The sequence below is a fragment of the Perognathus longimembris genome, chromosome 17, assembly GCF_023159225.1.
Source record: "Perognathus longimembris pacificus isolate PPM17 chromosome 17, ASM2315922v1, whole genome shotgun sequence".
In the NCBI taxonomy this organism is placed as follows: Eukaryota; Metazoa; Chordata; class Mammalia; order Rodentia; family Heteromyidae; genus Perognathus; species Perognathus longimembris.
The window spans coordinates 8,023,614-8,046,706 of NC_063177.1; the positions used below are offsets into that span (position 1 = coordinate 8,023,614).

At 51.7% G+C, this 23,093-nt stretch overlaps 5 protein-coding genes across 7 annotated transcripts; 3 read left to right on the forward strand and 2 right to left on the reverse strand.

Annotated features, from left to right (window-relative positions):
* Positions 1-3,450: 3,450 nt before the first annotated feature.
* LOC125365786 (transmembrane protein 234-like) lies at positions 3,451-5,574 on the forward strand. Its single transcript, XM_048366022.1, has 2 exons — positions 3,451-3,454; positions 4,570-5,574. Exons 1-2 carry the CDS (start codon positions 3,451-3,453, stop codon positions 4,974-4,976), a joined length of 411 nt encoding a protein of 136 aa, XP_048221979.1. The 3' UTR covers positions 4,977-5,574.
* A 1,235-nt stretch (positions 5,575-6,809) lies between these two features.
* Gp1ba (glycoprotein Ib platelet subunit alpha) lies at positions 6,810-9,797 on the forward strand. The gene is made up of 2 exons (XM_048365859.1): positions 6,810-6,862; positions 7,108-9,797. The coding sequence occupies exon 2, from the start codon at positions 7,114-7,116 to the stop codon at positions 9,268-9,270; it is 2,157 nt and encodes a 718-aa protein (XP_048221816.1). The 5' UTR covers positions 6,810-6,862; positions 7,108-7,113; the 3' UTR covers positions 9,271-9,797.
* A 2,569-nt stretch (positions 9,798-12,366) lies between these two features.
* Positions 12,367-14,902, reverse strand: Slc25a11 (solute carrier family 25 member 11). The gene is made up of 8 exons (XM_048366207.1): positions 14,667-14,902; positions 13,901-14,053; positions 13,601-13,807; positions 13,322-13,412; positions 13,149-13,239; positions 12,951-13,050; positions 12,820-12,871; positions 12,367-12,684 (listed from the first exon to the last, which is right to left on the reverse strand). Exons 1-8 carry the CDS (start codon positions 14,759-14,761, stop codon positions 12,529-12,531), a joined length of 945 nt encoding a protein of 314 aa, XP_048222164.1. The 5' UTR covers positions 14,762-14,902; the 3' UTR covers positions 12,367-12,528.
* A 231-nt stretch (positions 14,903-15,133) lies between these two features.
* Positions 15,134-19,353, forward strand: Rnf167 (ring finger protein 167). Of its 3 annotated transcripts, XM_048365832.1 has the most exons (10): positions 15,134-15,223; positions 15,314-15,827; positions 15,910-15,990; positions 16,805-16,930; positions 17,037-17,124; positions 17,304-17,394; positions 17,583-17,688; positions 17,831-17,924; positions 18,707-18,787; positions 18,862-19,353. In XM_048365832.1, the coding sequence occupies exons 2-10, from the start codon at positions 15,744-15,746 to the stop codon at positions 19,173-19,175; spliced, it is 1,065 nt and encodes a 354-aa protein (XP_048221789.1). In that variant the 5' UTR covers positions 15,134-15,223; positions 15,314-15,743; the 3' UTR covers positions 19,176-19,353. The 3 variants fall into 3 exon arrangements, with proteins under 3 accessions (XP_048221789.1, XP_048221790.1, XP_048221791.1); XM_048365833.1 differs by lacking the exon at positions 15,134-15,223 and having other exon boundaries at positions 15,250-15,827; XM_048365834.1 differs by lacking the exons at positions 15,134-15,223; positions 15,314-15,827; positions 15,910-15,990 and having other exon boundaries at positions 16,805-16,878.
* Positions 19,354-19,772: 419 nt separating this feature from the next.
* On the reverse strand, positions 19,773-22,910 carry Pfn1 (profilin 1). The gene is made up of 3 exons (XM_048365841.1): positions 22,621-22,910; positions 20,914-21,106; positions 19,773-20,107 (listed from the first exon to the last, which is right to left on the reverse strand). Exons 1-3 carry the CDS (start codon positions 22,750-22,752, stop codon positions 20,010-20,012), a joined length of 423 nt encoding a protein of 140 aa, XP_048221798.1. The 5' UTR covers positions 22,753-22,910; the 3' UTR covers positions 19,773-20,009.
* Positions 22,911-23,093: the final 183 nt, after the last annotated feature.

Below are 23,093 nucleotides of genomic sequence, written 5' to 3' on the forward strand. Positions count from 1 at the left end.
TATGTGGTGCTGAGGAATTGAACCCAGGGCTTCATGTATATGAGGCAAGCACTCTACTGCTAGGCCATACTCCCAGCCCCCTAGCTCCTCAGAAGGCTGAGATTTGAGGATCATGGCTCAAAGCAAGCCTAGGCAGAAAAGTCCTTGAGATTCATATCTCCAATTAACCATCAGAAAGCCTTGAGCAGGGGCTGGGAATATGGCCTAGTGGCAAGAGCGCTTGCCTCCTACACATGAAGCTCGCGGTTCGATTCCCCAGCACCACATATATGGAAAACGGCCAGAAGGGGCGCTGTGGCTCAGGTGGCAGAGTGCTAGCCTTGAGCAGGAAGAACCCAGGGACAGTGCTCAGGCCCTGAGTCCAAGGCCCAGGACTGGCCAAAAAAAAAAAAAAAAAAAAAGAAAGCCTTGAGCAGGGAGAGAGCCCAGGTCCAGAGTTTAAGCCCCAGGATCACACACACACACACACACACACACACACACACACACACACACACTTAGCAAAACTACATAAGAACTTAAGAACAACACCAGCCCACTCCATTATACAAAAGCAGAATAGTCTTTTCAAATGCCAAGAGGCGGGGAAAATGGTATAGAATGGAACTTCCCCAACTTGATAAAGAAGATGCACAGAGAGCTGGTGCACAAGTGCTGGTGGTTCATACCTGTAATCCAGCTACTCAGGAGGTTGAGATCTGAGAATCAAAGCTCCAAGCCAGCCTGGGTAGGAAAGTCTGTGAGTTTTATTTCCAATTAATCACCAAAAGAGCTGAAACTGGAGATGTGGCTCAAGTGGTAAAGCACTAGCCTTAAGCACAAAAACTGAGGGATAGTGCCAGGCAATTAGTTCAAACCCTAGTGTTGAAACAAACAAAAAAAGACTACAGAAATTGTACAGTTAACCCTATACTTAATGACAGAAAGTGAATGTTTTTCTCATTAGATTAGGAGCTGGGCTTGAGTATGTGCTCTTGTCATTCTTATTCAGCATAGTACTAGAAGGGCTAAACAGTGCAAAGAAACAGAAAAAGGAAAGAAGGAGCATAGAGATTGGAAAGGAAAATTATAATACTGTTGTTATTTGCCAATTAGTGACTGTCTATGTAGAAAATCCCAAAGAATCTATAAAAGAACTCCTAGAACTAATTCAGTATGTCTCAAGAAACAAGGTATGCCTACAAAAAATCAGTTATTTCTGTATACTAGCAGGGAATATATAGACAGCAAAAATTTTTTAAAGGCAATACAACCAAGCCAGGCACCAGTGGTTCATGTCTGTAATCCTAGCTACTCAGGAGGCTGAAGTCTGAGGATCAAAGTTCAAAGCCAGTTCAGGCAAGAAAGTTCATGAGACTCTTATTTCCACTTAATCACCAAAAAGCCAGAAGTGGAGCTATGGCTCAACGGTAGAGTGCTAGCCTTCAGCAAAAAGGCTCAGGGACTGTGCCCAGTAGGATTGGCCCATGCCACGCACAGTCACAGACACACAGACAGACAGATAGACAGACACACACACACACACACACACACACGCACACAGAACATTAACGCAATACCATATACAAGTGCTAAGGAAGAAAGGAAGGTGAGGAGAAAAGGAGTTGGAGGCACACATGCTTGTATAATACAAGCTAATTGTAGAGCTGAGAAAAAGTATAAGGCTCTGAAAATCAACTAAAACAATGTATTAGAGCATTTGCAAGCAAATAACCTCAAGCTACCATATAGAAGGAAGCCTGGCACTAGTGGCTCATGCCTGTAATCCTAGTACTCAGAAGGCTGAGATCTGAGAATCATGGTTTGAAGCCAGCCCCGGCAGGAAAGTCTATGAGACTCTTATCTCCAATAAAATACTCAGAAAAAGCTGGAAGTGGTGCTGTGGCTCAAGTGGTAGAGCACTAGCCTTGAGCCAAAGAAGCTCAGGGACAGCTCCCAAACCCTGAGCTCAAGCCCTAGGACTGACACTAAAAAAAAAAAAAAAATTAAAAAAGGAAGAAAGGGAGAGAAGACTTAAATGTAAATTTAATGATTCACAAATAAGGCCTACGTGCTGAAACCTATACAGTAGTGATGAAAGGAGTGGAAGAACTAAATAAATGGAGAAAGTATACCAAGTTCATGGAGTCTAAGATCCAGTAAGACTCAATGGAAAAAAAGATTTCAATTGATGTACAGACTTAGTATTTCTAATCCAAATCTTAGTAACATAGTTGTAGACACAAAGAAGATTGTTTTCAAATTTATATGGGCTGGGTGTGATGGCTCATATCTGTCATCCCAGCTATTCAGCTTTTGGGAGACAGAGACCAATAAGAGCCACAACAAAAATGTGAACAAATCAACCCAGAATTATATTAAAAGGAACAATTGATTTGATAAGACCAACTAAGGTGGGCTGGGGATATGGCCTAGTGGCAAGAGTGCTTGCCTCGTATACATGAGGCCCTGGGTTCAATTCCCCAGCACCACATATACAGAAAATGGCCAGAAGTGTCGCTGTGGCTCAAGTGGCAGAATGCTAGCCTTGAGCAAAAAGAAGCCAGGGACAGTGCTCAGGCCCTGAGTCCAAGCCCCAGGACTGGCCAGAAAAAAAAAAAAAAAGACCAATTAAGGTTAACTCTAAACCTTTAATTATTTAAATTTTGAACAAAAAAAACGTGTTACCAAAATGTAGCACACTGACAATTGAAGAAAGTAAAACAGGATTATTTCAGTAGAAATCAAAACATGGGAATCTGTTTTCTATGTTTGGAAGAACCTTCAGAATTTTTGGAAAGGCAATACATGCTTTCTATTAAGCTGGAAATGTTAAGAAATGCTTACTTTCCCAGAATCCCTTGCATTTCAAACACAGGTCCATCAGATTCATATCTGGATTTAAATTAGAAGCTGGTGTCATAAAGGCATAGAGATGGTACGGGACTCTCAGCAGCAGGAGAGGCTGGAGGCTCACTTCCGGCTCTGCAGCTAGAATAATACAGCACAGCTCTTGGAGCAGGAGCAGAGTCTTGCTTACTGGACTGGTTCTGCTGCCTGGGCACCTGTTCTGAGCACCTTTCCTGGCTATATAGCTCCATGTCAAGCTTTCCAGTCCAGAAAAATAAATCTGTGAAGTAGCCAATTCGTTTCTTTCTTTAGGAGACAGCATCTCACTATTAGTAGCATGCACAATGCTACTAATTTCAAGTACATGTAACAGTGCCTGGCTGTAGTCAATGTATTTGTTTGTGTTATGTGCATGCCAGTACTGGGACTTGAATGTGAGGCCTGGGCACTGTCCCTCAGCTTTTTCACTCAAGACTGGCCCTCCTCCACTTGAGCCATATCTCCACTTCTGGCTTTTGTGGTTAACTGGAGTAAGTCACATGAATGTTACTACCTCCATGGTTTCAAACCTCAGCCTTCAGATTTCAGCCTCCTGAGTAGCCAGGATTACAAGTATGAACCATGGGTACCTGGTTTAGCCAATGGTGTGTGTGTGTGTGTGTGTGTGTGTGTGTGTGTGTGTGTGTATGCACGCACAGTGATTCTGAGACTTGAACTCTGGCCTGGGCACAGTCCCTGAGCTTTGCTTTTGTACTCAGGCTAGCATTTTACTACTTGAGCCACAGCTCCACTTCTGGCTTTTTGCTGGTTAATTGGAGATAAGAGTTTCACAGACTTTCCTGCCTGGGGTGGCTTTGAACCGCAATCTTCAGATCTCAGCCTCCTGAGTAGCTAGGACTACAGGCCTGAGTCACTGGTGCCCAGCCTAGCCAATGTATTTTTAATAAATCCCTTTTTGGCTTAAATTAGCCAGAACATTTCCTGTTGCTTACAGCTTAAACTCTAACTGATCCCAATACAGTAAAAAACTAACAACCTTGTTAACAATTCTGGTTCTTGAAGTTACCTTCTACTTTACTTCCTGATTCTAACTGCCTCATTTTCCCCACAGTTCCCAAATGCTTTGCAGATGACAAATAATATAAACATCAACTCTGTGGATTAATTGCTTCTGGCACAAATGTCTACTCCATTATTTAATCACATGTAGTGCACAGAGAGGGGCAGGTTCATGTGGCTGTGCAGTTTGCTCTTCTGAGGAGTGGAAAGTGGGCATCCTCATCATTAACTGTCCAACAGACCTGGGGGCTGGCTTTTTAAGCAGACCTCATCTGTTTGGGGAAGTCAGAAGAGGCTATTCAAAGGAAGACATTCTGAGCTGGAACCTGCCAGATAAGTAAGAGGCAAGAGATAAGGAGGTAGGGTGAGAAGTTCGGAAACAGGAAAAAAATAATTATCAAGACAGGGTAGAGAGAGCAGCGTTGCCAGGGCAGCGTCTCTGGATGGGTAGCGGCCCCGCCCCCTGCATGCCTCCCGACCCCCCCCCCCCCCCGGCTCTGGGAGTTCTGCGGCGACTTGTCTGGTGCCCCAGCCCTGGGACACCCCCATCCCGCAGGCAGGCTCAGGGATCCACGTCCCTGAGGGAGGGAAGGAGGAAGGGAGGGAGGGAAGGAGGGAGGGAGGGAAGGGGGGAGGGAGGGAAGGGGGGGGGGCTGGAACCTTCCACGCACTCGCACTCAGGGCAGGTGCTGGCTCTGGTCCTGTTGGCCGCGCTGTGGCGTGGCACGCAGCCGCTGCTGAAGCGGGCCTCGGCCGGCCTGCAGCAGGTTCGGGAGCCTACCTGGGCCCACCAGTTGCTGCAGGAGATGAAGATCCTGTTCTTGAATACCGAGTACCTGATGCCCTTTCTCCTCAACCAGTGTGGCTCCCTTCTGTACTACCTCACCTTGGCATCAACAGATCTGACCCTTGCTGTGCCCTTCTGTAACTCCCTGGCCATTGTCTTCACGCTTATTGTTGGGAAGGTCCTTGGGGAAGATATTGGTGGAAAAGGAGCAGTTGCTGGCATGACGCTCACTGTAACAGGAATTGCACTTTGCATCACAAGCTCAGTGAGCAAGGCCCAGGGACCACCATCTACCTTGTAGTGCACTAACTCCTACCTCCAGCTCTGTCATGGCCAGGAAGCTCCTGGGCCATGGGTGCAGGTGGTGAGCAGATGGGCCCAGCGCTTGCCCTCCCTGAGCCTTTGCTTCCTCATCTCGTATGGGGACTTCTACCTCGTGGAGCACAGTCAGGTTTTTTAACCTTTGAGTACTGTTCAGCTGCTGGGATTCAGCACAGAAGACTTTATCCTTACCCTCCGCAGCCATTCTGCCCGGCAGCTCTCTTTCTGTTATCTCAGGCCACTGTTATGCAGCCACTATTAATTTGACCTGTTCTGGATTGTTATAGTCTGCGGAGCCCTGGCTGCATGGAAAGGGCAAGCTGCACTCTCTGAACCAGAAATGTGACCAGGAGGTCTCCAGGGTCCAGTCAGAGTGCCTGATGATGTGGGTGAAATGAAGGAGGAGGAGGTGTAGGAGAGATGAGCTGTTAGGCTGCCCTACCCATCTATGAAGAGAGGGCAGTTGCCTTACCGCCAGCCCCTCTCAAACAGACAGCTGTGAGCCTGGTACCAGCTACCTGTAACACCCAGCACAATTGGCCACTTGCAGCCTTCAATAAAACTGTAGTAAACACACACACACACACACACACACACACACACACACACACACACACGACGGGATAGAGATGGGAGCCAGTGGTTCTCACCTGTAATCCTAGCATTCAGGTGGCTGAGATCTGAAGATGGAAGTTTGAAGCCAGCCCAGACAGGAATGTCTGTGAGACTGTCATCTCCAATTAACTTCCAAAAAGCTAGATGTGGGGCAGTGGCTCGCTCAAGTGATAGAGCTTCAGCCTTGAGCAAGAAAGCTAAGGGACAGCTTCCCTGCTTCCACAATCCTCATATCTCAGTCTCCTGAGTAACTAGGATTATAGATGTGAGCTACCAGGACCTGGATTGTTTTAAGTCTTTTTGAGAAGTGTTTTGCTTATATAGGCCAGGTGAGTCTTAAACTCATCAGCCTCGTAAATCATGGCTAGATGAACATATCATTTTCTGTACTTGTGGGACATCTCAAGACAGAAGTTCAGAAGGCAGCTGGACATGTATATTTGAAGCTCAGGAGAGGGGTGTGGACTGGAGATCTGAGAGTCACGAGGTAGTGGCGGTGGAGAAGGCAAGGAGAATGATGAACACCAGGAACTTCTGGAGTGTAAACATGAAGCGTGCCTAGGAACAAGGGCAGCTGCTCAGGAAGGGCAGAAGAAGAAGAATTCATAAAGGAGGCTGAGAAGGATAAACCAGACAGGTAAGAGAAAAATCAAGAAAACTGGTGATACATTCAAACAACATCCAAACAGCTGGATTCATCAACTGTGCTGAGACCAAAAATAAAGTCCCAAGAAGGGAGTGGATGTGAGTATGAAAGCTGCAAGATCAAGTAAGATCATATATAATAGAGATGCAAAATGGAGGGCATTAGCAACTGTGGCACAACCAAGTCAATGGGGGTAGAAGAGGTGTGGGAAGAAAAACTAGCCTCGTGGGAGGAGGGGAGGCCAAGGGAGGGAGGCCAGGAAGAGGAGAAATTGAATTCAGTATCTGAGAAAGTGGTTGCGATGGGGAGGAGAGGGGCCCTGTGGTGAGGCTTTTAAAAGAGGTTGGTGGTTTGGAGGAGTCCACACCACATCTCCCCAGTGTGGAAGGAGCCAATAGGAGGGCTGGGGGGAAAGTTATGGAGGGAGATGATAAGGGCTTGTGTTGTGGAGAGACTATTCCCCCGGTTACGGGAGGCCCCAATCAGACTAACATTTCCTGCTCATCCTCACTCCCTTCCTGCCTCTGGCTTGAAGCTGGAAGAGTAAAGGACCAAGTCATACCCTAAGAGCAGCCTGGAGCCTCCGGAGGTCCTTTTGCCTGCCTGTACGATGGGGCTGGGGCTAGGATGGGGGAAGGAGGAAGCTCCCAGGATAGGGGGAGGGATTGGAGGCTGAGAACCTGGAGCTGGTAGTTTCGGCTTGTGAATAAGGACTGGAGAAGGGGAGTAAGGCGGGTGAGGTGTGGAAACTGAGTTGCTGAGGAATACGAGGAGCTCCAGGAGTCAGGGGCAATGGGGGAGCCATGCCAAGGGCTGATGGGACATCTATTCAAGCTCCTCTCATCCGCAGGTCCCCATGCCTCTCCTCCTCTTGCTGCTCCTGCTGCCAAGCCTTCTCTACTGCCACCCCCTGTGTGATGTCGGCAAAGTGACCAGTCAGTTGGAGGTGAACTGTGACAACAGGAAGCTGAAAGCCCTGCCAGCCGACCTGCCAGCAGACACGGGCATCCTCTACCTGGGCAAAAACCACCTGGACACCTTCGCCTCGGCAGCCGTGGTGCATTTCACTCAGCTCACTCAGCTGTACCTGGACCACAGCGAGCTGTCAACCCTGCAGATGGATGGGACACTGCCACTGCTAGAGACCCTGGATGTCTCTCACAATAAGCTAAAAAGCCTGCCCTCCCTGGGGCAAGCAGTGCCTGCACTCGCCACCTTAGATGCCTCCTTCAACCAGCTGAATTCCTTGTCCCCCGAGGTCCTGGAGGGACTTAGCCATCTCCATGAGCTCTACCTGCAAAACAACAACCTACAGGTTCTGCCCCCAGGACTCCTGCTAGCCACACCCAGGCTGAGGAAGCTCAATCTGTCCAACAACAAACTGGGTGAGCTGCCCCCCGGGCTTCTGGAGGGGTTGGGGGAGCTTGACAGCCTCTATCTCCAGGGGAACTGGCTTCGCACTGTCCCCAAGGGCTTCTTCGGGGACCTCCTCCTGCCCTTTGCTTTTCTCCATAGCAACTCCTGGTTCTGTGACTGTGATATCCTCTATTTCCGACGCTGGCTGCAGGACAATGCCAACAACGTCTACTTATGGAAGGAGGGTGTGGATGTCAAGGGCATGACCCCCAATGTGGCGAGTGTGCGATGTGCCAATTTGGGCAGCACACCTGTCTATATCTATCCGGGGAAGGACTGCCCTGTGCCCGGTGACGGGGATAGCGCAACCTACGATGACTATGAGGACGTCTCTAGGAGCGACCCCATCCATGCCACCAGGACTGTGGTCAAGTTCTCTACCTACACCAAGGCCCACATAACCCGCTGGGGCCTCTACTCAGAGTCCACTGCTGCTCCAGACAGAAAAATGTTCTCTTTGCCTTCAACCCAAGGATTCACTGAGACACAGAACACATTCCTAGCCAGCCCGACCTCACACTCCTCTGCCTTCCCAGTGGCCATAGGACCTACTGCCTTCTCCAAAAGTCTAGAGCTTACCACGGAAACCCCCACCCCCCCACAGCCCATCACCACCCCAAAACCAACCATCACCCCGACCACCCCGGAACCCACCACCACCCCACAGCCCACCACCACCCCTAAGCCAACCACCACCCCGACCACCCCGGAACCCACCACCACCCCACAGCCCACCACCACCCCTAAGCCAACCACCACCCCGACCACCCCGGAACCCACCACCACCCCACAGCCCACCACCACCCCAAAGCCAACCACCACCCCGACCACCCCGGAACCCACCACCACCCCACAGCCCACCACCACCCCAAAACCAACCACCACCCCACAGCCCACCACCACCCCAAAACCAACCACCACCCCGACCACCCCAAAACCAACAACCATCCCGACCACCACCTTGACCACCCCAGAAACCACCCCAACCACCCCAACCACTCTGGAACCCACCACCACCCCAATAACCCCAGAACCCACCTCAATCCCAACTACCCCAGAGTCCACTAAAACTTTGATCATTCCAAAACAATCCTTTCCCACCGAACTTACTTCATTCACTAATGCCTTAGAACCCATCCACACAATCCACCTTCCAGAGCCTCGCTGGGTGGCTCGAGGGAATTCCCACAGCTCTAGGAAGGACCCTTTCCTCTCCCCTGATGCCTGCTGCCTGCTCTCCCTGGGCTTCTATGTCTTGGGTCTCTTCTGGCTCTCGTTTGCCTCTGTGGTCCTCATCTGCCTGCTGACCTGGGTCTGGCACGTGAGCCCACACGTGCTGGATCCTGCTGTGGCCCCAGCCACACAGACCACACAGGTGGAAGTGCAGAGGGGCAGGCTGGTGACTGTGCCCAGGGCCTGGCTGCTCTTCCTTCAAGGGGTGCTCCCAACTTTCCGTTCCAGCCTCTTCCTGTGGGTACGGCCGAATGGCCGGATAGGGCCTCTAGTAGCAGGACGGCGGCCCTCAGCCCTGAGTCAGGGTCGTGGGGAGGACCTGCTGGGCAGAGTGGGCATTAGGTATTCTGGTCATAGTCTTTGAAGGCCAGGCTTTGGAGGACCTTGGGAAAGCCTCTGATGGGCTCTCATATTGGTATCTTGCTAAGGGGCGGGTGGCTAAGGCACACAGGGTCATAGGGAGGTCTTAATTATTGCTATTTTTCAAATGCAAAGCCCACTCTTCACAACCAGACATATGAATCCAGACTCCATAAATCAGGAGGGTTAGTGTGACAATGGAATTGGCAGAACCACAGAGCCAAGAGCCCTTTGTTGCATGGGAGTGAAGGGAAGGTTACCAGGCTACATGGCTACTGCCAGCACTTTGGGAAAGAATTGAAGAGCAAATACAGCACATGCATCCATATATAGAAGAAAATCTGGAAAGTGATTTATAGAGGTGATCACTGATTATTTCCTAGTGTCTTAAACATGTTTCTTTCCCTCCCTCTTTGCTTAGCATTTTCTAGTTTCCAGAATCATTGTATACTATTTATATAATAAAAATAAGTTATAAAACTTTCTTTTGATGAAGTGACTAACTAGGGTACCTGCTATGAGATTTCTCAACATACCAGCTGGGTACCAGTGGCTCACACAAATCCTGCTACTTGGGAAGCTGAGGTTAGAGGATCAGCTTGAGACTAGCTTGGGCATAAAAAGGGGAGACTTTTTTTGACTGAGGGCTTGGTGGTGCATGCTGGTTATCTTACTTTTACCAGGAAGCCTAAAACAGGTGGATCATGTCCCTCACATATGCCAGGCTGGAAGCAAGACTCTTCATGGAAAATAACTAGAGTGAAAAGGGCTGGAGGCATGACTCAGTCACAGGCCAAGTTCAAAGCCCAGTGCTGTCAAAATAAAATAACAATAAACCTGAAGTTCCAACTGCTCCCTAATCCCAAATACTCAACAAACTCTATTCACAGCTCAGAGTAGGTGAGGTAGGTACATAGGGCCCTTTCCTTACCCTGCCTAAGAGGGCTCCTCTCCTGAAGGGCCCAAGCATCAGCTCTAGAACAGTCTGGAGTTAAGAAGCATTACTAAGGCTTACCTGCTGGTAGCCTACAACACAAGTGAGAAAGGTGGGTGGCTAGAGCCCCCTCACTGTGCAGGCCCGTGGAACAGGGGGAGGGTGTGGGTCTAATAGTATCTCATTGAGGTAGATCTGAAGTCTCAGGTTTTCTACCATTAAAGTCAAGACAAAGGTAAATGGGACCCTTTACTCCTGATCCTGCCATCTGCTTGCAACATTGGTCAGGCATTCCTGTCCTCAGCCAATCCAGAGCCTGGGGCCAGAAAATGGGAGTGAAGATAGCATCTTTTGTTTTTGTTTTTGTTTTTTTGGCCAGTCCTGGGCCTTGGACTCAGGGCCCGAGCACCATCCCTGGCTTCTTCCCGCTCAAGGCTAGCACTCTGCCACTTGAGCCACAGCGCCGCTTCTGGCCGTTTTCTGTATATGTGGTGCTGGGGAATCCAACCTAGGGCCTCGTGTATCCGAGGCAGGCACTCTTGCCACTAGGCCATATCCCCAGCCCCAAGATTGCATCTTTTGGACATCCCTTCCTCTAGTGGCTCTGGAAGGGTCTTCCTTGAGACAGTGACCAAGTTTCTAACTTATATTGGATGCTTTCTCCAGGTAGGGTACACTCGAACTCGGCAACCAAGGACTTCCTGGCACTGATTCCCTTTATCAGTGCGCTTCATCTGGCTTGGCACACTCATTATCCGTGTATGAACCACTGCAAGCACCTCACAAATCACTGCCTCCAGCCATGTTCCCCTCTGAGCTTTCACCCTCCTTACCAACATGTCCAACTACTACTGTTTGCAAGTCTCTCCTCTTATACTGGGCTGTGAACAGGACCCATCGCTACCCTCTCCCCCACATCCCCACAGCTAGAGCTGTTTCTCCAGCTGGGCTTGAAGCTTAAGGACAAGGTCCAGGATTGATGTGTCTCAAAGTAGCCATGGTAGTGCAGGGTATAGTATGAGACAGGGCCCAATGCCAGTGGCTCACGCCTGGAATCCTAGCTACGGAGGACTCAAAGCTGGCTTGGGAAAAGTTGGTGAAACTTTTTACTTAACCAGTCAAAAGCTGAAAGTGGACGTGTGGCTCAAGTGGTAGAGTATCAGCCTAGGGTGAATAAGCCAAGGGACAGTGCCTGGACCTTCAGCAGAAGGGGCACCAAGATGCTGAGTTCTACTTTTTGTGGAGCCTTGTTAACAAGGCTCTGTCAAGGGGAAAAGCTCTCACCTGCTGCCTGCCAGTCCCCCGGGCTGGCAGGCAGCCCTCAGATTGCCAGTACTCCTCTTGGTTTGACCTTGCCATTCCCCTTTAAGGGCTAAGAGGTTTGTCAATTCCTTGAGGGGAGAGCCTGGGAAACACACTTTGCAAGATGTGGATAACGCACTCACTCTCCCCCAAACAGCCCAAGTCTCCCTTCCCTCCAGCTTGGACTCCAGGGCCTGCTTCCTCCCCAGCCCCACCCACGTGTGGCCTACAAGCTTGACTCAGCCTCTTTATCCTTTTATCCCCTCCCTCTTAGGGCTGCAAAGATGGCCTCTCCATCCCAGAGGCTTTTCTGGGGACTGCGTCAGATGATTTGTGTACCGGCCCCATTCTTGAGCAAGTGGCTTGGAAGTAACTCAGGGCCTGGCTGGAGCTCTCATCTCTTTGCCCTGTCAGCTGTAGTGGCATAACTGCTTTACATAGCATTTTCATAAAACCAGCAGGTGCTTTTTCTTTAATAATTTTCTTTAAAACTCCAGTTTCTGTTTTCCAGGGACATCAGCTTCTTTGTCCAGTCTCCTCCCCTTCCTGAACTCCCACAACTGTCCAGATTTGAGGGCGATGTCATCAGTTCAATTTATTAATTAGGTCCTCAGTGAGTGGGAGGAGAGGCCAGATTCTCCCTCTGTGGACTTTCTGTGGGCTATTCCGATAGCTTCCGTTCTCTCTCTACTCAGCTCTACCTCGGTTTCCCCACTGAGAAGTGAGATCTGCTGTCCTGTGTGCCCTGAGACATACCCAAGAGGAACTATAAATCCTCAGGGAGTTTCCCAGCTTCCCCCAAGAAATACCAGGGACACAGTGGTCATAAAAATCAGGCCAAGCAGGGCAAGCTGGAACAGAGAGTCGGACAGATTGAAGTCCTTTACCACAAAGGAAAGAACCACACTGGAGGGGAAATAAATAGAGGGGCTGGGGGCAGTGGAGACCAGGCCCCCTGGGCGCAGTGACTACAGGAGCAGTGATGACTGGAAGCCCTGGCACACTGGCTCCAGGACCCCAGCCACATCAGCCACTGAGGAAGAGACGCTTGTAGGCCTTGTTCATCTGTTCCAAGAAGATGAAGGTGAGGACAGTATGGGGGCCCAGGCGGGCATAGTACGGTGTGAAGCCCTTCCACAGGCTGAAGAAACCCTCGTAGCGGATGACCTTCATCAGCACATCCTAGACAGACAGGCAGGCAGGGTGCTGGGGCTAGGACCTGGCTTTTAGAGCTCCATCCCTTTACCCAGTTACCCTCAGAGTCCTCCCAGGGCATCGGAGATTCCAGCCCAATCCCCCTCTTCCCCGCTTCCTCACCAGCCCATTCTTGTACTCTGGTTTCCCATCAATCATTCGCATATTCTGGATCCTGAAGGAGAGAATGAGGGACATGAAAAACAGAAAGGGAGCCCTCCTATTCCTCTCTAAGCCCAGGCCTGAACACTCACCGGGTCTTGACAATGTCCACAGGCATGGAGGCAGCAGTAGTGACAAGGCCGCTGATCATGCTTGCACAGAAGTGACATAGGATATTGTCAGAGAAGTATCCTGGGGGGTAGGGGTGGGGGAAAGAAGCAGAAGATGATATTCAGCTCAGCAGAAGTCCAGGGCAGGCTGGATAGCTGAGGGCTAGTTTGGGGTCTTACCTGAGTCCAACAAGAACTGCTTGGATTGGGAGTATGAGGCAAGCTGGGCAGCATTGACAACAACAGCTCGAGCCATGGTAGGGATGCAGCCCTGGAAGTGAGCAAATGGAAGAAGAGTAAAAACGCCAGAGACCTGACCCCACATCCCCTAAGTCACCAATTTCTTCACTTACCCGCCACAGTGTGGGGACTCCCTCTTCCCGGGCAATCCGAATCAGGGCATTAAACACATTTTTATAGCCACGGCGCTGGTCAGCTGGAAGCCTGGTGTCAGGGCAGAAAGAGACCCAGATCAGGACAGCCCACAACAGCAAAGACAAGAGAGGCCTGAACAGACAAATGCTCTGTTCTAGGCCTGAGATTAAAACAATGCCAACAACAAAACAAAGTGGTGCTCTAGTTTTTCAGACTGCAGAAATGGGACTGGGGCTAGGCTTGGACCTGGAGCTCACCGGCCATCAGCGGTCATGCGGATAAGAGCCACCTCAGCTGGTGTTCCCACAAATGCACCAGTTGCACCTGCAGTCATGCCGATCAGGGCTTTCAGCAGAAAGCCAGGAGGTGTACCATCTGCCCCAGTCAGGCGCTCAAAAAGCACAGTATAGATGCCGAGGCGGGTAGTGGTGTAGGTGGCCTGGCGAAGCAAACCAGCGGACAGCCTAGGAAGCAAAGGGATCAATACGTCAGGGCCAAGGTCTGGACCTGCTGACCCCATACCACATGCCCTCCCTCCCAACCTGAGGCTCCAGTACCCAGTGTAAATGCCCTTCAGTCCCTCTGCCTTCAGGATGCTGGTGAGGGCATGGAAACTGGTTTTGTATTCTCGAGTCTTGGCCCCTTCTCCACTCAACTGCATCCTGTTCTTCACCAAGTCCAAGGGTTGCACAAAAACTGTAGCTCCCATCCTGGGAGAAGAGAGGAGTCAGGGGTCAGTTGTTTCAGATCTACTAATGCCTACTGAAGCCTGGCAGCAAGGAGTTACAAAGGTCAGGGCCTGCCATGTAGCAAAGGATTCAGAAAGCGGGTGTACGTGTGTATATGCGTGTGAGCAGCAAGAGAAATATGCCTGAGAGATATAGTTGTCCAACACGGGCCATGCAATGAAAGTGCTTTAGGCAGTTCCTCGGGGGTCAAGAGGTGAGCTGGAACCACCGAGCGGGTGGAGGAGGCATCGACCGCCTGGGACCCTAATGTAGTTATTTAATAAATTGCTTAATGACATGAAATCTATGCAAGCTGGATAGCCCCAAACACCCCAGGCCAGCCAAACAAGTGGGCTGGAAAACTCAGGTGTCTGGCCGGGTGCGAGTGGTGCAATAACTCCTGATGCAGCCCAAAAAGGACCCTGCAATGGGGGAAAAGCTCCTGGCTGCCCATCAAAGCTCTTGCAATACGACTAGAGATCAACTGACCCTGAGCAGGTTCAGCTCACTGAAAAACATCCCGGGATGAACCAGGCCCGGTTGCTGGCGCCAGTCCCTTCCTCTTTCTTTCCCATCCCCTGGGGCCGGAGCTTACCCGGCCAGGCCCCCAAACAGGAACTTGACGGACTTAGGGGAGGTACGGGGCTTCCCGTCCACCCCGCGGATCCCGGCATTCGCCGTCGCCGCCATCGCCACTCAAAGGTCCCCGGCTTCGGGTCCCGTACGCGCGCGGCCCCGCTCGCGCCCAAGGTGACACCGAGCGCGCAACAGGGCGAGGGCGCGCGCGCAAGCCCCTCCGGCTCTCAGGTCCAGCCCCGGCCAGAAGCTGGTGCCGGCGCAGGCGCGCGCGCGCATCGCAAAGGCGTCTGGGAGCAGGCGTGGCCGAGGGAGGAGCTTGAAGAGTGCGTGCGGGAAGAGGTGTGGCCGATTTGGAAAGCCGGAGTATGGATGCTGTTTTTACCGAATAGGAATCGCGGGAAAATAGTTTGTTTGAAAGTCTCGCGAGAGCTAATGAGTTAGACTAGCTAGACTTAGGCGGTCTCTCGCGATAAGGGCGGCACGCATTCCGAGGAGGGGGAGGGGCGCGTGGGAGGAGGCCAAGCGCTCTCGCGATATTTGGAGGTACGGCGGCGGCTAGACGGAGGAGCAGAGGTTTGTAAACAGGGCAGCCTTAGGGTCTTAGGCAATAAAAGGAAACGATTGGGTTGTCCTGTGGGAACTGGTGCCCCCTTCATTTTACAGGTTCTCCTTCCATCCCTGACATATCTTTTAGGACCGGAAGTCCCTGGTCGTGAGCGTCCAGTGTTGGAAGCGGCCTGACTTTACCGGAAGCCCCTTCCCCGGGAATAGGAAGACGACCCACCTGGCCGGAAGTCCTTCCTCCTTGTGCTTCCCCCGCCCCCACTCTCGGAAGTTTGTATCACCTGTGCTTGCCTCAATCCCTTCCAGTTTTATTTCCATACCAGAAAGAAACCACGTCCCTACCCCTTCCCGGTTCCTGACGTGTTGGCTGTCTCACTCCCCGAGTCGGGGCTCCTCCCCCGGCGCCCCCATGTAGCTGAGAAGGGGGTCCTGGGGGTGGCTGGGCCCCTAGGCTCCTGAAGGCGGGTCCAAGAACTTTCTGCTCCTGCTCTCGGGACGCGAGCTCCTCGGCCCTTTCCCTCTGGCTGTCATGCACTCTGCGGCCTTCCCGCTTCCTGTGGTTGTGGCCACCGTGCTGTGGGGAGCGTCCCCCATCCGGGGGCTCATTCGAGCGGTGAGTCAGGGGCGGAGCGGGCCGGGTGAAGGAGGTTGTGCAGGCTGAGAGCATACGTGGACTGTTTTCCTTTTGTCCGCAGACTTCGGAGCACAATGCCAGCATGGACTTCGCAGACCTCCCAGCACTGTTTGGGGCTGCCTTGAGCCAGGAGGGACTCCAGGTGATTTCCCAGTGTCCTATTTCCTCCATGTTCTCTATCCTGGGACATGTCCTAGGTGAAACTGGAGGTAGAAAGAGTCATGTTAAAAATTAAGCTAGGGATGTAGCCCAGTGGTAGAACACTTGCCTAGTTTAAGGCCCTAGCCTAGCTTGTGTAAGGCCCTAGGTTAAATCCCTGGCAACCCCCCCCCCCCCGCCCCCATACTGTCAGTGCATGGACGTGTAGAATGGAACTCAGAACCTAGAGGTAGCAAGTCCACCCCTGGAACTCTTTTGAGTTTTTGAGTAGATATGAATATTGCTTTTCAGTAGTCTTGGGAGCAAGTTATTGGTTGCATGGCCAATTTTCCCTTAATCTTTAAAATCTTTTTAAACTGTAAAATAGGATTTTAGGATTACTGTGAATGTAAGCATGAATTGGATAAGCAATTCTGTATTACTTCACAAAGGATACCTACCACATAGCAAGAACTCATTCGGGCCTTATATGTTAGTAGTTTGTGACATTGGAAACTGGAAAACAAGTGAGATGAATGGGCCTTGTTTTTCCTGGAGAGGAATGTGAAGGAACTTGAATCCATCAGTAGGAAATTAAGGGGCAGGAATGTATTAACCTGGAATGTGGGGAGCTCATCTGAGGAGAGGAATGATGGGAAAATCTGAAGGGATTTTGTTTACTTTAGTTGTGTCTATGGAAGCCTATGAGAAAAAGGTTAAGTAATAAGATGTGCAGGAGGTGGGGGAGGTGCTGTATTAGTGGGCCCTGCAGGAAGAACCTAGGGAGGAGAGGTCTGAACTGTATGCTTGTCCCCCAGGGGTTCCTTGTGGCGGCTCACCCAGAAAATGCCTGCAGTCCTATTGCCCCACCACCCCCAGCCCCGGTCAATGGGTCAGTCTTTATTGCACTGCTTCGAAGATTCGACTGCAACTTTGACGTCAAGGTTGCTGAATGTGGAGTGGGACCTGGGAAGTTGAGGGTAAACAGCACCAGGCATGAAGAGAAGCAGGGTACGTGATGGCTCTTTGTTCCTTGCCTTGTCCCCTTAGGTCCTAAATGCACAGAAAGCTGGATATGGTGCCGCAGTAGTACACAATGTGAATTCCAATGAACTTCTCAACATGGTGTGGAATAGTGGTAAGGTTGGGAGATCTGGGTTTTCAGTAGAGCTTAAAATCTGGAGCTAGTGGGAGGGCTGAAGGCTTACAGAAAGAAGCCGCCAGACCTTTGTGTGGAATGGGTCAACAGTGCCAAATACCAAGTCCCCAAAGGATTTGAGTAGGTTGAGATTCAGTGTAATGCCCTGATCCCTGCAGAAGAAATCCAGCAGCAGATCTGGATCCCATCTGTCTTTATTGGAGAAAGAAGTGCTGAGTACCTGCGTGCCCTCTTTGTCTACGAGAAGGGGTAGGATATGTGTTTCCATCCCTCTCCTTCAATTCCATGCCAACCTGGAAGCCTCACTGCCCCCCAAAGCTGGGTCTCAGGTCCCGTCCCCTGTCCCCGTCCCCCCCCCCCCCCCCCATTTATTTCCTATGAGTCTTGTCCAGAGCCAGTTGCTTTTCCTTCCTTGAGACTGGTCTTCCTTTCTTCAGGGCTCGGGTACTTCTGGTTCCTGACAATAGCTTCCCTTTGGGCTATTACCTCATTCCTTTCACTGGGATAGTAGGACTGTTGGTTTTGGCCATGGGAACAGTAATGGTGAGTGGCTCTATGCATCTGATGGGAGAGCTGGGGCTAAGGTCAGACTGGATCTGGAGATAGGGGAACATGGGAAGGGGAGGTTGTACTGAATTTTTGTTTTGTTCTCTAAGCCTGTAATATCCATTCCCCCTTCTCCCAGATAGTTCGTTGTATCCAGCACCGGAAACGGCTTCAACGGAATCGGCTTACCAAAGAGCAATTGAAACAGATTCCTACCCATGACTATCAAAAGGGTGAGGGAACAGGAAGGAGTGGGACTTTCTTACTGCTTACCTGGTTCTGAAGGAGTCTGAGCCCAAGCAGATAAGGGGTACAAAGATGGTGGAGGTGTCATCTTTTTGTCCGCAAGTACAAAGAGGACATGAGAGGAGGTAGACAGAAACTTATTACGACTACACTTAGTTTGAGGGCTAGGCTGTGTACATATAAGAGGGGGAGAGCAGAAGAATGGAAGGCATGTGGAAGATTTAATGAAACAGGTGAGGGTCTGGGAATATGGCCTAGTGACAAGAGTGCTTGCCTCCTATACATGAAGTCCTAGGTTCGATTCCCCAGCACCACATATATAGAAAATGGCCATAAGTGGTGCTGTGGCTCAAGTGGCAGTGCTAGCTAGCCCTTGAGAAAAAAAAAAAAAAAAAAGCCAGGGACAGTGCTCAGGACTGGGGGAAAAAAAAAAGAGGTGAGGGGCTATATGTAGCCTCCAGTGCCCATATAAGGCTGTATCAGAAGTCCTGCCCCCTAATCTCTGCTCCTCCCACTAATCTCCACCCTCTCACTTCCCCCAAAACCCACTTCCCTTCTTACCTCTTCTCTTTGCTTGTTCCTTCCTGTGTCCTGCCCTGGCCTTGTCCTACTTCATTGCTTGCTCATCTTAGTTCTTCCCCTTGCTTTGTAGCCTCAAGGAAAATAACCATTTTCAGGGTTTGCTCTGCCACAAGTCTTCTAGAATAAGTTCTTAAGTCCTCCCTGTCAGAATGGTTCAGTGAAGGAAGAGATTCCTTTTTTTCTGTAGGAGACCAGTACGATGTCTGTGCCATCTGCCTGGATGAATATGAAGATGGAGACAAGCTGCGTGTGCTGCCCTGCGCTCACGGTGGGTGAGATGCTCACGGATTGTGCTTGTGTCCCCACTCCACCAGCAGGCATTTCACACATTCTTCTCTGCAGCCTATCACAGCCGTTGTGTGGACCCCTGGCTTACTCAGACCCGGAAGACTTGCCCCATCTGCAAGCAGCCAGTTCATCGGGGTCCTGGGGATGAGGAGCAGGAGGAAGAAAATCGGGGCCAAGAGGAGGGTGATGAGGAAGGGGAGCCAAGGGACCACCCTGCCTCAGAACGAACCCCACTCCTGGGCTCCAGCCCTACCATTCCTGCCTCCTTTGGCTCCCTAGCCCCAGCACCTCTGGTTTTTCCTGGTCCATCAACAGATCTCCCACCTTCTCCTTCCTTCTCTTCTCCCTCATCTGCCATTCTAGCTTAACTCTTAATCTTGGCACTTATGTCCTGCACTGGCCATGTTCCTCCAGTCTTTGAATTGAGGGGGGTAGGGGAAATTTCCAGCCCCATGCTTCTTACCCAGCCCCATCATTTAAAGGGAATTGGGGTGAGAGGGCCAGGAACTGGGTCTTCAGTTGGGTTAATAAAGTTGTTTTTGTGGATAAAAAAGAGGTCATTTTCACACAGGAGTATGGAAGGGATAAGGGAGTCCTGGGGACAGCCCAGTAACAATTGCTGTGTGACTCAGAGAGGGGAGCCCCACCTACACTAAGGATGACTCAACTGGCCCTGCCTTGCCCACAGGCTTGGATCCATTCTCTGGTCTGGATGGCTCTATTCCATTATCTACTTGGGACTAGAGTATAGAGGAGCTAGTCCCCTGGTCAAACTTGTCGGAGGTACAACTTTTTAGTAATGATGGGACCAGCCAAAAACATTTGAAGTTTGGCATGAATATGGAGACAAAGAAACTACTTAAAACTAGTACTTTGACCCCAAGTAGGACTAAATAAAGGTGGCAGGTCCCAGGCAGTGCCGGTCCCCTATTCTGATACCCAAATTCAAACCACACAGCACCTTATTAGTAGAATCTTTTTTATTCAGAAAAAAAAAAAAAACAAAAAGTTTTCCAATCACACACAGGAGGGGGATGGGTGGGGGGGAGGTATCTGTCCATCCAGCCCCTACCCCCAGCCCATGTGGTTTTGGCAGCAATAAGGGATATTGGGTAATGGCCCAAAAATAAAAATGGTATATGTGTGTATGGGAAGGGGGGTGCAAAAGCTGTGGGGAGAGGTGGGGGAAGGAATGGACGAGGTCAGTACTGGGCACGCCGCAGGTGGGAGGCCATTTCATAACATTTCTTGTTGATCAAACCACCGTGGACACCTTCTTTGCCCATCAGCAGGACTAGCGCTACAGAGAAAAGAGAAAGGAGGCTAGGATCCAGGTGTCACAATTCTACCCCCTGCCAGCTGTTCAGCAGCTGTCCAGCCCTGGGGGCTGTAACCCAACCTCATCCCTCCCAACCCCCCCACAGGCAAGCTGTCAGTCATCCTGAAACAATAGGGCTTTTCAAAAGAGGAAAATCAAGCCTAAAGGCTGGAGTGGAACAGGCTAAAATTCAGGGGTCAAAGGCTCACAGAAAACTCATGCTAGGAATGGCTGTAGAGGACCCAACCATCTCCCAAGTTTAGGAGTTAAATGATGACTTACAATTCCAAGGTTCTACCAGTTCCAAGACACAACAGCAACTTCCCATTGTTTTCAAAAGGCTTGCAAAAGGAGGGGAATTTTAGAGGTAATGCTGTATGATAATTGTGTCAGTGCCTGTCTGGGGGCTTGAAATGCAGGGCCTGTGCTCTGTCCTTTAGCTTTTTGCTCAAAGCTAGCACTCTACACTTGAGCCACAGCTCCACTTCGGCTTTTTTCTGGTTAATTTGAAGAAAAAAGTCTGATGGACTTTGTTGCCCAGGTCTGACTTTGAACTGTGATCCTCAAATCTCAGCCTCCTGAGTAGTTTGGATTACAGGTGAGAGCTACAAGCACCCACTTGCAGTTTCTTTACAAGATAAGGAACTATGAACTGAAGAAATACCTAAGTTTCTAGCACCTAGCAGAGAAGAGTAGAATGCTGTTCTGATCCCCTTCATACTGGGGGAACTCAAGATTGGAAGTATATTAGGAATCTCAAAGCTTAGAGGGGTGAGACTCAAACTCACTCTTGGCAGTCATGGTGACAGTGACATTGAAGGTGGGGGCTCCGCCGGTACTCTTGGTACGAAGATCCATGGTGAATTCTCCGTCCTGTAGCAGTGAATCCCGGATCACAGAACATTTCTGGCCTCCAAGTGTCAGCCCATTCACAAAAAAACTTGACCGGTCTTTGCCAACCAGGACACCAACTTCAGCTGGCTAGAAAAGCAATCATTTACCAATGAGGTTAATGCACATAGATTCCCACCTTGTTTAGGAACCCACCTCCTTCACAGGACACCAACTTCAACTGGCTAAAAGATGGATGGGATCAATCACTCCTGAAGTTAGTACACCAAGGTTCCCAACCTTGTTCTCTTGCCTTCTACTTCTCTGGGAGCTAGAGCCCTGGAAGGATGGGGGAAGAGGGGACACAAGGGCTTACATCAGGATAATTTGAGGAACGTGATACTGTGTAAGTTAAAAAAGATCATGGACTCTCAAACCTAGAAAATGGGACCAGGAAAGAAGGAGTAACATTGCCCAGGAGAGTTTAGGTGTTAGTATTTTAATAGAAGAAGCAAAACGACAAAATACAGGAGGGTCGAAGTCAATGAGGAGAGGTAGAAAGCCTTTGGATGCTCAGAACTCTCCTTCAGGAAAAGCAGAAGCCGAGTGGGGAAGGGAGGGGGCGGGTGAGGCAGGAGAAGCAACTTTGCCCTTATTTGGTCAAAGGTTCTGCAGGAGTTGCTAGGGGCCTGGACGCCTGGGTCTCCAGTGCGCACAGGGCGGTCCAGGTATCCACGCCTCCGGTCGAGGAAGGAGGCGGGGGGGGGGGGGGTTCCTAGCTTAAAGTTAGGAAAGTTTTTTCTGTGGGGGGGTGGGGGAGGTACCCACCAGGTGAGCCCGCTCTCCACTAGTTACCCTAGGGAACCTTCCTCCCCTCCCCCCTTGCGCCCTAAGCCCCCATATCCGGTCCCCTCCCGCCCGGAAACCCCCTCCCCCCATTTGAACTTCCGCTCCCCCTCCCCACTTCCGGGCAGTGCGGCCCAGGGAGGTGTAGGAGACCGAAGTAACCATGCCCTAAGCGGCGGGGTATCCACTCAGAACTTCTCACGAAGTTGCCCCGCCGCAGGCCCAGCCGGATGGCGGGAAGGGCGGGCGAGGGGACTTCCGGGCGCGGACCCGCAGGAACGCTGGACACCAGCGAGCTGTGTGTGCGCGGCGGCCTCGCCTTCCCGCACAGACCTGGGAGGGGCGGCGAGCCCACGGAGGACCGCCAGGGCCTCTGGCCACGCGCCCGGGCTCCCGCACGCTGGGGGAGGAACAATAGTGGACAGAGCGAGGTGGCGGCCCGGGGGATCCATGGACCCCGAACCCCCACCCCCTTTCCAACCACAATCCCCGGCTACCTCCTCGGCGCGTGCCCGCCCGCCCGGGAGGAGGCGGAAGTGGGCCGCCGCCGGGCGCCGCGCCCCTCCCCGCGTGTGCCCCGGATGTAACGCCCCGTCGCAGAAGGGGTGGCAGGCGGGATGGGCGCCGCCACCCGGGGCGTGCGGCTCGGGGGGCCCCGAAAGGAAGCCGCTCATATGCAGCCGCCATTCGCGCCGCGCTCAGGGTAGGGGCCGGGCCCCGGCCTCGGGGCCCCGGCTCAGGCCGCGCCCGCCCCCACTCGTCCCTCCCCGAGGGTCCGCACCCGGCCGGGGCCGCCGCCCGCCACAGCCTCGCTGTACCGTGATGTTGACGAAGGTTTTCTCAGGGACGGCGGCCCAGACGGAGGGCGAGTCCTTGTAGCCTACGATGGCCGCGTCCTGACAGGTCCCGTCCGCCATGAGGTTGTCGATGTAGGCGTTCCACCCGGACATGGCGCTGCTCGTGGGGCTGCTGCGGGCGCTGCTTCGGGGGGCCGCGGCTGGGCTCGGGCTGCTCGGCTGGCGGGCGGGGGGGAGGCCGGGAGCTGTGGGCACGCGCTGCCGTCCGGACCGCGGCTCTGCTCGCTGTGCAGCAGCCCTCGCACCGCCACTTCCTGCTCCTCCCCCCCCAACCACTAGATTTTTATTTGCAAAGGGCGGTGGGGGCGGGGCCTGTCCCCGCTCCCTCCCTCCCCCACCCGGCTGCCCAGAAAGCCAACTTTTTGCAAATGCAATTTTAAAAATCCCTCCCCCTATTGCAAAATGTGCCGAGTTCGTTGGAAAGCTGTGTGAAA